At 35.8% G+C, this 16,685-nt stretch overlaps 2 protein-coding genes across 2 annotated transcripts; one reads left to right on the forward strand and one right to left on the reverse strand.

Annotated features, from left to right (window-relative positions):
- Positions 1–2,040: 2,040 nt before the first annotated feature.
- On the forward strand, positions 2,041–5,028 carry rx3 (retinal homeobox gene 3). The gene is made up of 3 exons (XM_081391185.1): positions 2,041–2,433; positions 2,879–3,102; positions 4,118–5,028. Exons 1-3 carry the CDS (start codon positions 2,199–2,201, stop codon positions 4,541–4,543), a joined length of 885 nt encoding a protein of 294 aa, XP_081247311.1. The 5' UTR covers positions 2,041–2,198; the 3' UTR covers positions 4,544–5,028.
- A 1,343-nt stretch (positions 5,029–6,371) lies between these two features.
- Positions 6,372–10,870, reverse strand: grp (gastrin-releasing peptide). Its single transcript, XM_081391547.1, has 3 exons — positions 10,489–10,870; positions 8,584–8,864; positions 6,372–7,919 (listed from the first exon to the last, which is right to left on the reverse strand). The coding sequence occupies exons 1-3, from the start codon at positions 10,613–10,615 to the stop codon at positions 7,860–7,862; spliced, it is 468 nt and encodes a 155-aa protein (XP_081247673.1). The 5' UTR covers positions 10,616–10,870; the 3' UTR covers positions 6,372–7,859.
- Positions 10,871–16,685: the final 5,815 nt, after the last annotated feature.

Here is a 16,685-nt window from a genome sequence, read left to right on the forward strand (position 1 = left end):
GTAAATAGGCATGAATATGATCGATTGTCTCGTGTGTAAACAGATTAAACCGATGAATAAAACAGACGACTGAAAAACTGCATTTGTGATCAAAATAAGTCATTGTCTGTGAGATTTTCTTGGCCATAACATTCATACTTGCAAATATTTTATAGCGTTACATGCACAAGCAAACAGCCAAATCCAATAAAAAGGGCCTGAAAAATGTTGGTTTATTTAGCAATACCAGATGGCAAGATGGGAGAAAATAAATATGAAACGATTCTAAGTTCGTGGTTATTAAAAAAGAGCATGTATTTGGAGTTTTAAGATTACCTGATAATAGGATTACAAGGTCTAAAACGAGTTAAATTCCTTCAGTAGACATATAACACAGTAATCTTGTCTCTTCGCATTATATGACCAAATATTAGTGGAAATTTGCACTTTAAAAATTTGTCGTGACCTTTATAATAAGATGAAAACAAACCAAACAGGTATAAAAAACATTGCCTACTTAAATGTGTACTTTTCCCTTTTCTGTAAATATTCTTATATTAAAATCCTTATCAGAAAATATGACGATCGATAGATAGATAGATAGATAGGCCTAGATATTTTTTTTAGCTCATAAACACGTTCTTGTATTTTGCGGTGTTTGGTTTGTCGTGTGTGTGTGTATCTTTGAATAAATCTCGGAATACCAACATTATCTGTTGTAATTAGGGAAAAGCCAAGCGGTTGAAAGGATTTGGGCTGTTTTGGACAGAGGGGGGAAAGTGTGTAATCCCCTCAAACCAGCGTGTGTCCTGCGGATTATCAGACTGCTGTCAATCTTTGTTCGGAGCTAATTACACGTATCCATTCAATATTGAGGAAGTTTGCAAATTCTTCCAATTAACTGCACCTCAATTGTAGGCCAGCTCTCAGGGGTCGCGCGCTTGCTGCTTGAGATCGCGTTTTGTTCATGTAACAAAATCTCCTAATGGCCCAAAGCACTCCATGCTCGAAGTGTAGGCGTAAAGGAGTTCTTGGCGGTGTTTTATCGGTTTAGACTGGTAATTAGGCTTCTTAAATGTTTGATCACCAAAACTTATGACAGTTCAATTAGATATAATAGTTAAATCCTACCAATTTATCAAATTTTCTGGCTATTCTGAGCATATTCCGTTCAGATTTAAAGGATTTCAATATGTTGCTGTTCATAAACAGACTTTATAACGTTTACATTTTCTTCTAGAACTTGTATGAATAGCCAACTTTGTTATTTTTGTTACTATTTTATTTTTATAGGATAGAATATTATCGCCTTTACAGTTCAATCTTCCAAGAAAGCCTGAGTTTTAAATGTAAATGTTTTATTTTTATTTTATTATTATTATATAAGGCTATTTAGACCCATTTTTGTAACTCTTTGTTTTATATTTTTTATTAATACAAATTCCATTATTATAATAATTTCTTCATGAACAAATAATAGGTCTAGCTACTTTAAACATTTTATAAAGGGATCGTTTGAATTGCAAAAATCAATCAAATAAAATTAGAAACAAATATAGAAATCTACTGTCACCTCATAGCTGTGATTTTCACATGATAAACTTACACTGAATCTCTTTTAGCCCAAACTGTGTACGCGTTTTTATGACGCTGGTGCCTAACAAGCAACTATTTCGGGTGCACGTGGTTACCACGGAGAATTTTTGTAAACTGACGTTTTTAATGTTATTTTGCGCGTGCAGAGATCTTGTAATTATGATCTGTTTCGGCCTTAAAGATGTAATCCAGCCCCAGTTCCTCTCATTTCTACAGGCCAGCATGGTCAAGACATCTGGAGTGGGAAAAGATTATTTAAGATTTATGTAAGGCGGTTTATAAAGCTGCCATTATGCAGAAGAATCTCTGGGAGGAGTTAAATGCTCTTCTCAGGGACAATACTACATCCCTCCTCACTCCGGCCAATCTGACGTTTCTTGACGTGTCGAAGGGGATGTCACTCACAACAATAGAATCCCGGTCGAGGGGAATCCATATAAGGCCCCTGGGGGCCACTGCATCCTCAGTGTGTGCAGGACCACTACTGGAGAAAGTTGCTTGACTTGCTTCTGCTGGGACAGTCTGGACTATTGGAAATTAATGTGCTGCTGAGTGTACTGAATAGGAAATATAGCTGAGCTTTCCATACTTTGTTTTTGTTTTTTTCCACATCAAAACGTTCGATGAAGCTTGTTGGATCCCAGTCCCAAGACATGGAAGAGCGCCTCTCTCCATCCGCGCGCTTGGTTCGCAGTCCTGGATCCCAAACGAGGATCCACAGCATTGAATCCATTTTGGGATTTAAAGGAGAGAATTTGTTCCACCCGGCGTTTTCCTATGGATCAGGAAAGCCCGTCAAAGACACTGAGCTCTTGCTGTCCCCGAAAAAGGACTCTAAGAACTCCAAGAACTTTGATGGTGAGTAAACAGATGCGTAAAGTTTCATTTTCACGCTTTAAAACAGAGCACTTTATAGCAAAATAACTTACATTTTCAAGTTATTAATAAACATGTACATCTGATGCACATTTAAATGTGCTATTAATATAAGTTGAAAGTTTTTTTGAAAAGTTTTAGGCGTGTTTAGATTTATAGGCTGTATTTAAATTGTAAATGAAATAGACGTTAAAATTGAATGAAAGAAAGAAAGTTGCATTATTCAAATAATTATGGGCTATAAAATATTATTACATAAATGAAAATTTTAGGCTATACGGAATATATACCAATAAAAGCTGAATGACTTTTTAAAAATGTTTTCACGTGTAGTTAAAAAAGGTAAATAATTAAAATGCCTGATTTTTAACTAGAATATGAACACGTCACACCTTCTCAAGGAAAACTTTACATTATTTTCCCACAGGTGTGTGTAGATCTGCTGTCATGGTCAGTCCGGATCCAGATGCGGATGGTGGTAAATTATCGGATGATGAAAATCCCAAGAAAAAGCACCGGCGGAACCGGACCACGTTCACCACATTTCAGCTGCACGAGCTCGAGAGGGCGTTTGAGAAGTCGCATTACCCTGACGTGTACAGCAGAGAGGAGCTCGCGCTCAAAGTGAACCTGCCAGAGGTTCGAGTACAGGTGAGCACGGCGCGTGCGCAGCACAGATGATGGGCATCATGAGCTCTGTACTTTGAGAATAAGATAATGACACATTAGAAATAGGATTTCACCTTATTTATGTGACCTTTCTTTTTTACATGTTCATCATTGGTTTCTTTAGTTAGCCTACTTAAAAAAATATATATAGCCTATTAAAAATATATATATTAAATATATATATATAAAAAAACATTTTTAATAAATGTACAATAAATGTAATTTTTAATATAAAAGTAAAAAAATATATTTTTAATAACGTTTAAATATATATATATATATATATATATATATATATATATATATATATAATACAAACTCAAATAAAATAGGATAGTACGTAACTACGCATTTATTTATTTATAATTGAAGTTATTTTTTATAATATAAATATAAGTAAAATTTGAAAAAGTTCGGCAAAAATAAGAGATTTCACATCAGTCATTTTTTCTTGTGTTGTACCAGAGAAAATTTGGCCTTCTCTTTGATTTCATTGGAATTTTATGTTCTTTGAACTGAATTTAAAATGAGTAAATATTAGAAAATAAATTTAGTGACAGCTAAGTAACCTTTATTAGGGGGGAAAGGGTGTCAAATTTAATTGGGTTTCAAATAACAAGTCAAGTAAATTATGATTCGACCATAACCAATTGACATATATATATATATATATATATATATATATATATATATATATAGCCCACAATTTTATCATCAAATAAACATCAATTATGAAAACAGATGAATCCATTTTTGCAAGTGTACACTGTACCTTAAAGAGCTAGATAATAAGGTTATCCCATAAAAAGTTTTAAATTGATGTATATAGGTTGGTTAAGTCAAGCAGATAATTTAGATGTTACCATTTTTAGTTTTTGTCAGTGTATTTGAAGGGTTTTTACATATTAAGAGCATCTAAACTTCCCTCACAATGTGAATTTTCAATGTGTGCAACGTCTGCATTATAAACTAAATCCTTTCTTATGTCACATTTCAGGTGTGGTTCCAAAACCGCCGTGCAAAGTGGCGACGTCAAGAGAAACTGGAGGTGAGCTCCATCAAGCTGCAGGAGTCCTCCATGCTGTCCATCCCCAGATCAGGGCCACTGTCTCTGGGTAGCGGTCTGCCGCTGGAGCCCTGGCTCACCGGACCCATCTCTTCCTCCGGCTCTCCCCTGCAGTCCCTGCCCAGCTTCATCACCCCTCAGCAGGGTGTTCCAGCCAGCTACACCCCTCCACAGTTCCTCAGCTCATCCACGTTCAACCACCATATCGGGGCGGTGTGCCCCCCTCCACCGGCGTATCAGTGCTCGGGGTTCATGGATAAATTTTCACTAGAAGAGGTAGACCCACGAAACACAAGCATCGCCTCGCTAAGAATGAAAGCTAAGGAACACATCCAGTCTATAGGGAAGACGTGGTAGACTGAGAATGATGCTGGACTGACTGAGACACTCAGAGACTTGTTTGCATCTCCTTTAACTTTCCAAATCACACTCTGTTTGGTCCTGAAAGTGGTTTTCACGTCTGTTTGTCGTTCATAAACCTCCCCGAGTTGTTCATTGTACATTACTGTTTTTTTTGTTGTTTTTTATCAAGAGTTCAATAAAGCTTCCCTGCTAATTCGCACATAATTCAACCATTATTGGACCAAAAAAACATTTAAGGATAGAAATAAATATCGATCATATAATGTTTGCATTATGAATGCATGCGTTTAATCCCACAGAATCACATTTGTCCCTTTTAAAATAGCCATTCAGTGCTATAGGGTTTGTTCATTGTATTGTACAAAGCAGCTGGCCAATTCCCATGACGTTTTTGTTGTATGTTTTCACTGTACAGATGAATTTTTTTTTATTCAATAAGATAAACAAGCTCATAAAAATATAAAATGCAATCTGTCTCCAATAATGCTTTTTTAAATTGTTGAGGTTGTCGTGCTATATGACTACATACAACTTGAGTCCATTTTTATTGCATATTTATTATAAATGCATTTTAATTTCTACAGGCCATTAACTATCATTGCATATTTAGGGTAAATTCTATATAATCCTAGATATTTGTAATAAATTGTTTATTATATCCTCCTGGGACCCACACTGTTAGAAAAATCTGTAGAAATTACAGTATTACTGGCAGCTACTTCCCAGTAACTTACTGTAGATTTAAATTGATGTTATTTACTGGCAACAATTTGTTCAAAATGAAATGAACATTAAACATTAACAAGTCTTTATCTTTACAGAATAAAACTAAAATAACATCCTCATGCAAAGCATTCTGGGAACCAAAATCTGAAGGAAATAAACAGAAAAAGGTTGATGAAGATTTCTGGTTCCCAGAATGCTTTGCATTAGATTGTTATTTTATAATTTTATTCTTTAAAGACAAAGACTTGTTAATGTTTAATGATCATTTAACTTTGAACAAACTGTTGCCAGTAAATAACATAAATTTAAATCTACAGTAAGTTACTGGCAAACAGCTGCAAAACTACAGCAAATTTTTTACAGTGCAGGAATAGACATTTGTCCTCTGTAGTGTACATTATATTTTAGTGAATTTCTCTGACACCACACATGTCTCAGTCTGGACGTCCTGTAAAGAGCATGCACATCCAGGGCTTCAGAGATACAAATATATGGAGGTTTCACCATGACAATAACTTCTCCTTGGTCTTTAAAAATGACTGACTGACAAATTTAGCACTCTTATGGAAAATGATAATATTTTGTAATTATCGTTTAAATCGGACTAATTTTCAAATTCTTTGTCTTAAATCAACATCTCAGGAAAATGTATGGGGTTTATAATCAAAATGTGGCTTTCTGTTATACAACACAGGCCGTTGATTTCCGACATTTCCACTGTAGAGGACACCAGAACTTCTGTTTATCAGGCATTTTGGGAGACACGACAAGTGAAGCAATGGAAAGAAATGATATATCAATATTCGCTCACTGTGGCGCTTCTCCTTCATTGTGCCGCCATCTAGTGGTTGCGTTTGGAACATTCTTCTCCGCCCACACTGTGGCAATAGACTAATGTGCTGGGTAGTAAACTGGATTACGTAATCAGATTCCAAAATTAAGTATTTGTAACTAGATCATATTTTGTTTTTTAAAAAATACTCGGGAAAAATACTATGGAAGTCAATGGGTGCAGTCACCTGTCTGGTTAACAACATTCTTCATAACTCTTGGAAAAACATGAGGGTGAGTAAATGATGACAGAATTTTCATTTTTGGGAGAACAAACCCTTTACGAACCCCTGCAGTTTAATGCACTACATGTTGTTGATAAGTTATAACAAGGAATGGAAATTTTTTTTCCTCAAAAGTAATCTAAAAGTAAAACAGTAGTCAGATTATATTTACCTAAATGTGCAATGTAGTGGATTACGTTACTAATAAAAAAAAATTGTCATGTAATTTGGAATCAGTAACTGACTACAATTTGTAAGCAATCTGCCCAGCACTGCTTACAATCTACACATTTTTTAATTTGTGGTGAATTTTTAGGTTGTGTTCTATTTCCCGCCTTCATTCAACTTTTTTTATTTTTATTATAATCAGGAGTTATAATAAATAAGGGTTAGTCCCCAAATACACTCCTCAAATAACAACCCCATAGTTGTAATTTTTGTAATTTATACAGTGTAAAATTCAAATGAAGCATGTATTATAAAGTTGTATGATGTAGATAATTATTTCTCGACACACTAAGATGTGTAAACCTTTAAAATAAAATAGAGGTTTGTTTTAAAATCCCTCTCAAGAGGTACATATAGAGACACAAATTTCACAAATTTATACAGTCAATATAGTTGTTTGCATTACAATATACAAGACACCCGTACCAAACCCATGTACATCTGCATGAACACACATCACGACTGTCATCACCAAATCTAACATTTGGCATTTTTGCAGTAACTTTATCAATGATGCATTAGATTCTGATTGATGCTTAATTTCTATTAGTGGTCGCTCATCTGTGACAAATGAGAAAAGCACACATCCCTGTGAACTCGATGAATTTAACCAAATGAAAGTGGCTCCAATTGACATTTTTCATTGTTAGAAACACTGGTGTGAATAATTGGAGCCATTATTGCGCACAGACAGCTGAGAGCGGGCGAGACAGGCCATCAACAATTTCCTGCCAGTTCTCACAGACAATTGTGATTTAGTTATTCAGATGGTCATTGGTGTGCGGTGAAGAGCTTTCCTGTAACCTGCCTGCCTCTGTTAAGTGAACGCTTGACTAATAGGCCGTTTATGGCCAGTCACCTCAATAGATCAATCATAACCAATAATAAATTTACTCTCAGAATGAGAAATGCAGTTTTTTTTTACTCTTCTGTGACACATACTAGCGCATTCAGCTTAGTACATTTACTGTTTAATCATAATGCATGGAAAGCAATGTATTTATATGTAGCATATCTACATAATACACACTGTCATTTTTATAAACCGCAGATAATAGATATTATTCAGATGAACTATGACTACAAAGCTAATATGGTGTCAGTTACCAAGAAGATGAATTCATTTATAAAATAATAGCATTAAATATACAGAATGATGACACTCAGTTTATGTATATTTCATTGAGATAGTGACATACAAAAATATAACATGCTTATTTATATGTTGTGGAATAAAGTGATTTGTATTTGAGCCAGTGGACAAGTGAACTTCAAACCACAGTCTTTCGTCCAGTTTGTCCTCAGCTTTGGTTGTCATCCTGCATTCTCAAAGCCTTTAACAAGAAGTCCTCAATCTGTATCTGAAATATATACAAAAATAAACATTCTTACAGTATAGAAGAAACAAAGGACAAAAAACAAAGTAATTATTTACTAGCTACTAATTACATCTTCAATAGTGTAATTAGATTACTGTACTAATTACTCTCTATTGCATTATTTTTAACATTAGACGTAAATTTTGTTGTTAAATCCACTATTGTTCTATAATCTATTCGATATTTAATGCAATTACATCCGAAGTAACCAATTAAATTACACAAAATTTTAAAGTAATCCTTTGCTTTACTTTTTCAAGGGAAAAGTAATTAAATTACAGTAATGAATTACTTAGAAATGCATTAAACCCAACAGTGATCATCGTTATTTTGTCAAATAAAAACTCTAGCCTGTTTACTGTCTTCCTGGTAGCGGGACACTTTTTTATTGCTTTCTTTCCCTATCACATATTTTAGTAATCATCATAATTTCATCAATCGAAAGCTTAAACGCTCGAAATTCATGCTGTGAATGCACGAGAGTTAACAGGTTAATAATAATAATAATGTTTGTTCATTATTGCAGACCAATTATGTGATAAAAAAGCACTATTAGATGAGAACCTTATGCACTTTACATGCGTTTTGCATGCATTTATGCATGAACATAATGATTTTGTTAAGGATTTAGTTCCTATGTTCTCACCAGTTTGACTTGTCTGTCTCTCTCGTGATCTTCCTCCCACTGACGTCTCCTGGTCAGCATGCGCTCGAGCAGTTTCGGAGCATCGACCTCCTCTGTGCCATCCTGCGTGCTCTCCGCTCCTGTCCGTCCTCTCATGAGCGCATACAGGAGTGGGGGCAGATGTTTGTTGAATCTTTCCAACAGCAGATCCTGGTCTGGGGTCGTCATAAAGGTCTTATCGTCACCTTCTGATTCCTCTGGTCTGACCTGCTCATCTGTGCTTTTCTTGCCCATTAAGTGCCCTAAAACAAATATAGGTCATTATAGGCTGATTGTTGCTCTGACTTTAAGTCAAATGCATGCTCTTAATATAAATATGACTAAACGTATATGGATTTCATGTGGTTGCAAGTTTGACTGGTCTTATTCCTACCCACTCTGAGCAGGATTCGAACCAGTGTCATAGAGGTTTGTGCACTAACAAGGATGTTAAAGACTGCAGCCAGCATCAGTTGCTAGTGCTCCTCTTGAGGCCAGGGGAGTGAGAGATACTTGAACAGCTGGCCTCTGTTACACTCGCCTCACTTCCATCCGGGTCACGGCACCAATGTGACTGGTCCTACTCTTACAGCTCAGAGCGGGATTCAAACCAGAGTCACCGTCATAGGAGGCGGGCGCACTAATAAGGACACTAAAAACCGCAGCCTCTAGTGTCAGTCGCTAGTGTGCTTCTTGAGACCGGGGGAGTGAGGTTTACACGCACAGCTACTAGATGGCCTCCATTACACAAGCAAAAAGCATAACAATGCAGATTATGTATATCTTGAAAACACACATATTGAATCTAGTCTGGTATTAATGTGCAAAGAAAATGTAATTTGAGCCAAATTATCCATAATTCCTTCTATTCATCATGTAAAGATAGACTTCATGAGAAAATGTTGAATACAACACGAGTTCAGTAGCACAGAATACATCTCAACAGAATGCATTCAGACTCAAAAACAGAATCAAAAGAACATATCCTATTATACCTTCTTATCTTAGCAAATTCATCACACAAACCTAGAAAAAGCCAGTTGCACACCTCCTATTTTCATCCAGTTAAGATACAGGTGTTAGTCTGCTCTTTACACCCCACGGATCCACTTTCACTCATCAGTCTCAAAGCTTAAGTGACACTTGAGCGTTTTGCAATCACTCCAGATATACATAATACATGCACTTGATAAACTTCCACTGGTATGTTTAATCAAGTGGTTTATATTGTTATCATTGCCTGTAGTTATACTGATTTAATTTACTGCAAACTCTTAAAGCATTTCTTCAGTTTTTCAATGGTTTGCATGCAGCTCCGTTCAGCAACAAATCTTTTTATCCAGAACCATTTTTGCGTATGTTTTTTTGGAGATCAAAAGTTCTAGAGGTTACATTATAGGTCCTCTAGATCAGCATATTTGTTTAAAAAAAAAACGTATTATCATTTATTTATTCCACTTTAAAATTGATATTTTACAATTTGATGTTTTAATTTAATAGCTTATATTTGATAACAGCCTGTTATTGTACACATCTTACTACTTATTTGTATAGAAAATAAATACACTTCTTTTCAACAAGTAGGCTACTGTTGTTGCTCATTTGACTTTGACTTAAATTCTCAACATTCAGTATTTAAGCACAACAGTGACTCTACGCATTTAATAGAATTTTCTATTTAAAAAAGTAACAAATGTAAACGCAGAGTAAAGCTTGTTTTGGATGTTTAAAATATGCAGGATAACTGCTGCGTTATGTAACGTAACATCAATTTAAATGCATTTACTCGGCTCCAAAACCGAGTATATGCTATATATATAGCTATATGACCCAAACGGCTATTGTTGTTTTTGGTTTGGGAAAATTAAAAATAAGATTTTCACTCACCAACAGCCCAGTGATTCCCGCGTGGATAAACTTTCCCAATTGGTTGTACGTCTGATGCATACACACCACAGAGTATAACAACCAGAATCATGGACACCACTAATCTGGATCTCCATACGAGGCACATAACGCCCAATTAAGACTCAAGTCCCTTCACCTTCCTTGATCAGTTGGCTACTCCTGTAACTACTCGTACAGTTATTGCTAGTAGAGGCCCCTGTAATGGTGCATTTGGATAATCAGTTCATTTATATACTCCCGTGACGACGACCACTTAGAAAGTGAAAGAAAATGACGCGATAATTTCCTGCGCGCTATAGAGAGAAATTGTCGTGCCAATGTCTGGATGGTTCGTGAGGGTGTTACGCTGAAAGTTTAATGCCCCCTCCCAGGGGTTCTGCGTCAGTATCTTGATGGGTTAGGCTACTTGATATAAAATAAAACAGAATGTCATGTTGAGCTAACCTGTCATTATCTCAGCCACGGGCTATTATGCTCCCCAAGACAGATTAAATGTGAAGTGTCATCGGTATTTCATTAGATGTGGGGTAAAAATAACTTGTAAATGGCTCCTTATTGTTTTCTCCTGCAGTTGCTTTATGTCATAGGAAAATGGTGATTAAAAAAACAAAAAAAAAAACAGTTGGCTAATTTAACTGGTCTCCCATTCTGACCAGCTAAATAGTGCCCAAAACACCTGTAAAACCAGCCAACAGTCCAGATAAGGGCAGTGTTTTTTTTGTGTGTGTGTGTTTTTTTTTTATGAACAATGAAGTTCCTGGTAATGGACACTGCAGCCTAAAGCTGTCAACAGATCTCCAGTTACAAATCTGTTTATATTATAATAGATGAATTTTATAGGCAATACATAAAACACTGGTTGGTTCTGCAGAAAGATGAAAGATCAACATTTTTTTCTTCACCGTCATCTTCTTGTGTGTGTGTGTGTGTGTGTGGACCTGGTAAACCCTACATAATGGGACCTACAAAGATAGTGATTATCGACCTTGTAGGGACATTTTTTTGTCCCCATGAGGAAAACAGTTTATAAATCATAAGTGTGCTTTTGAATATGTAAAAATGCAGAAAGTTTTCTGTAAGGGTTAGGTGAAGGATTAAGTTTAGGAGATATAGAATGTACAGTTTGAACAGTATTAAAATTAGTATGTCTATGGAAAGTTCTCATAAAACGTGAAAATACAGTTTTTTTTTGGTGTGTGTGTGTGTGTGTGTGTGTGTTTATATTTTTTAGTACTGCTAAACAAGCATTTTGATTCAAATAAAATGATTATAAAAATGGTCACAAAACCCCAGTTAGTGCCATACAAAGGACTGCACACAATTATGAAATAAGGAGTTCATATTTTGCTGACAGCTACTGTAAAAAAAGGCATTATAGTGGATGAAGTGAAAGCACTACCTAAAAGCTTAAATACCACAGGGAAGAAGTTAGGCTACATACAACACTGTCCATCATTGTAAAGTGCTTGGTGCAGATGTATAACTGGGAGAAGAATTAAGAATTTTTGAGGACAGTAAGCGTGATGAAATTACTTGGCACTTTTCAATGATATCCGCTGTTAATTTCACATCTCTCACCCAGCAAACAATGGCAGAATGGAAGTTCCTGCAAAGCCCACAAACAAGCATGTCATGCCATGGATAATAGGAAAAGCCTCAAAATTTAAATAGTGTTAATTACATGGTAAACACTGTTCATGCCTGCATTCAATGGCACTGAAGGAGAACAACATCCCCTAAAAACCTGTATTGTTCTGTAAATCAGAAAGAACAGATGCGCTTTGATGCTTGTGGTTTCACTTGGATGGAAAAACCAACAAGTGAACAATGCGTGCATGCAGATGAGGCGACGTGCGTGCTTTTCTGTGAGTTATCATATTGGGATAATATTGAGGGATGTGTTTAAAGATATAATAGTTCAGTGTGACCCAGATAGCAAAGTCTGAAAGAATGGATGAGACTCAAAGGCACTGTCAGTTTTGTAAACAGTCCAGCAAAATGCAAGACGGGCAAGGTGGATTTCTCATGCTGTCGTTTACGTCATCATAATGGCTAATTTATGAAATGAAGTTGAATGTCAAAAGAGAAATGTTAGGTTATAAAAGTGAGTGGAATTAATTATTTGAAAAATCTTGCAAATCAAAGTATACTTTACATATATGTTGCGTTAAATGTATGAACTAAAATATTTGCAAGATATAAATAATAGATAACTGTGTCACAATTGGTCTAAAACGCACTAATACACACACACACACACACACACACACACACACACACACACACACACACACACACACACACACACACACACACACACACACACACACACACACAAATGATATATATATATATATACACTAGACCTAACTGCAAACAGTATTACCCTGCAACCATAGACTGTAAAAAATATAATAGCCTGCAACCCATAAAATGTAATTTATGCAAATAAACACAGCATCACTTTCACCACTAGATGGAACTATTTGGTTTCATTTGAAGGTTACCAACCACATTAGGCTACACTAACTAGTCTGGTGGCTTATCTGTTGATGAGAGGATGTCCTTTACAAGGACAAAAACTTCCATATGGCAATTATGGAATATTAATAATAAAAACCGATGATAATAATAAAATCCCAGTCACAGCTGATTATGGTAATGTTGATAATGCTCTGATTATTGTAAAAAACAGCATTTATTTGCAATATTGCAAATTGCTGTAGGCCTATACCGCATTTAAAATCACGATTAAAAGGACAATTATTAATCAAAATGATTCATGGGTAAGTGTGGCACAAAACCAACAATCCACTAAATGTTCCAGCATTTCGCCACTCGCCATAATAAAGTCATTTTAATACGTGGTCTTGTTTCGAGATATATGATCTCAGATCATTAACCAACCGTAGATTTTCTTTATCCAAGTGCGGTAAATGAATTGCTCGTATGAATCGGATCTTTTCAATGAATCAGTTGAACCGGTTCACATAGCCGATCTCATAGACATCATATATATGATGTCTATGGCCGATCTTATCCTGCTGAACCGACAGAACGAATGTTTCACGAAACAGAGGTGAGGTCCTATAATTTCTCGAGTCAGCTCCTCAAAACAAAACCTCAAGTCACACATTCAAAAGGGATCCGGATTAAGTGAAAAATAACTTTTTGCCAAACACCAAAAAAGTTACAAAAAAGATTAGGAAATCGGTTATTTCAGCTTAATAGTGTTGCCTTCTGTGAATATCTAGGTTCTAAAATAAATACTTCTGAATCTGAATCAAGGCTGCAACAAACTTTACCAGGACACATAAAATAACACTTTATAAAAAACGTAATAAATGTGTTAGAGCATAATATGCTACGCTGGAATACGTATGACGCAATTGCGTCATGACGTAAAAGATTCCCTGAATCATTTTTGGAAATTATCTGTTCAAAACATGGTTCAAAAGAGCCGATTTGTTGAATCATGCCGCTGTGAAAATCGCAAGGGCTTGTGGGATTGACGGTCACAAAAAAGCTCAGCTCACAACATTAAAGCAGTGAAGTACAAAAAGCGAGATTATAAAACACAAATGTTCGTGCCATACCGAATCCTTTTAAAAACGCGCAGCAATATATGGGCAAGCTTTGAGAGAACACTTCCCAATAAATAATAAATAAAAAAAACGTCTTTTTTACCGTTAAAAAGAGCGAATAAATACTCCGCGGTGGGCGAGATATTCGTGGTGGCATCATAGTACGTTCTGCTACTCAAATGTTCAGTGTTGCAGATGGCAGTATTATTACACGATTTGAGGAATCAATAGGACACAGGCGGTCATGTGACTGCGCTTACATCTCGGGGGGTGTGCAGCAACCTCTCCATGTTACTGCTGTATTCGGCGGGGGGAAAGCCATGCATTCTCGATCATTTTAGAGCAGTGCTGTCATGAGGGCTTCTTGCACCCATGAGCAACGTTTTGCAGTGCTTTTTGACAGCACTGCAATGTATTCCTGAGTCCCTCTTTCATGCATACTGATGATGTCTGTCATTCTAGGTTGTGCTGTGCATAGCTGAATTTGGTGGTGCAACAGCAAGAATCATGGCTGGCCTTCTTGCTTTTGATATTTGCCTTTGCTTCCCTGCTGAGAAGAAGAGCCCTCACATGCAAGCTTTTAATTGAGACAAAGCTCTTTCTTACAAAAACCCACAGGTAGGTCAGCATCTGTTCTTTGCTCTTTGAATTGATACTTCTGATAGCTGTCATTGTGGAAGGCCAAGAGGGTTGCTGATAATGGGGTGTAGTGTGGAGAGTATACATTACATGCATTTATTTACCATAGCATTGCTGCCGTCATGGTTTTATGATTTTATGACTGGAGGTTTTTGTTAGCTGGACTTTGAATCTGTTGGTTTTTCATACAATAGCTACATCTATTCATATTCTTCTCATTCCAGAAATCATCAGAAGTGAACCTCCCTGTAAATGATTCAGGGTCCAGGGCTAAAGAATCCTCTGGTAGGCCACAATGAACAACCACCAATGTTTTCTTTATAAAACACAAGAAATGATCATCATTTTCTTTGAATATAATTTTTTTTTTATATTCCATTGCAGTAGAAATGTCCCCATTTTTATTTAAAGTCAAAATTAAATCGAAATGGACCCCATTTACTTTATTTGTAATGATTCTTTTTAGAAAATGCCTATATTTAATAAAAATGTATCAATATATTTATATAAAGTAAATATATTTAATTGATTTTATATCTAATATTTAATCGAAATGATGTAACTTGCTCATCCTGTGAAACGATTTCATCACTTAGGCCGTGCAAAGCTTTAAAAAGAACTTTTTAGGCATTGTGTTTTTGTAAACTCGCTTTCAGTTTGGCTGCATACTGGTACGTAACGCCCACTTTTCACAATACAGTCAATTCCCAAATGGATAAAATCGAGTCCCGTCCTGGATTTTTTCTCATTGAATATTGAATATTCAGTCAACAATATTGTTTGTAATGATTAATTATAGTTGGAATATAACTTTTTCCATTTTTATTTAAAGTCAACAGGAAATCAAAATGGACCCCATTTACTTTCTTCATTCATGTCTTGCCCATGTTATAAATGATTTTTGGACAAAAACCTTTGTGCAATATCATATGCATAACTATGTTTTGAGTGGTGTATAAAGACCTGACATAATGAACCGTTATGTTTTTATTACCTTAGAACGAGTCATTTCTATCTACGTACACCGCGGGTCCCCTTACACGTTAAGTCGCCATTTTGCGCCACTATGTTTCTACAGTAGCCCTAAACGGACGAACTACTGCAGAGCGCGTTTCGTCACTATGTTGTTCTTCGTGCAAAGAAGCTAGCTAAAGTCAGCGAATAAAACACTGACACATTGATGAACAATTAATAATAATATTTGCAATAACATCGTTCTACTGAAAAATTAATTTATCTTTGTAAAGAAACCTCATTGCTTAACTGGCTACTCTCTGCTGTCTCAGACGACGACATCTCTTCCTGTCGGCCACCGTAACTTCTGTTAGTTGCAATTCGTAACCTCATCACTAGGTGGCGCTAAAATTAACACACTGCACCTTTAAATCAAAATGCTGTAACTTGCTTATCCTGTGAAATGACTATACTACCAATGTCATCACATAGGCCGTGCAACGCTATTTGATAATGCTAACCGATAGCCAAACATTTTGTATTATTAAACTAATTTACATTGTTTTACATTTTACATTTGGTTCGACTGCATACTGGTACGTATGAATGAATGAAATCTAAATGAATATTGTTTTACATGGATATACATCAGATCAGTAGTGCAATAGGTTGCAAATGGAAACTCATGTTGACTTTGAAGAAAAATAACAAAACGGAATTTGCTTTGTGACTCATGAGTTCATAAGTTCATGGGCTAGTCTTTCTAGTGTTGGTAATAGTGTTTGGTTGGTTTTGACTTTAGTATTTTCTGCTTTGTTAAGTGTCTCAGATTAGTTTGTTTGCTTGGAAAAGGCCTAGTAGAAGAAACAAGAACATCTAGAGCTTATTTTATTATAAATAGTGCCACAGGGTCCTAAATTAAGAAAACATCCACAATCATTGAATGATTATTGTAGATCATGTCACTAAAGAGGTTCTTTTTTTTATTCTTAATTTCAT

This window comes from Scardinius erythrophthalmus (genome assembly GCF_964197995.2).
Source record: "Scardinius erythrophthalmus genome assembly, chromosome: 17".
Classification (NCBI taxonomy): Eukaryota; Metazoa; Chordata; class Actinopteri; order Cypriniformes; family Leuciscidae; genus Scardinius; species Scardinius erythrophthalmus.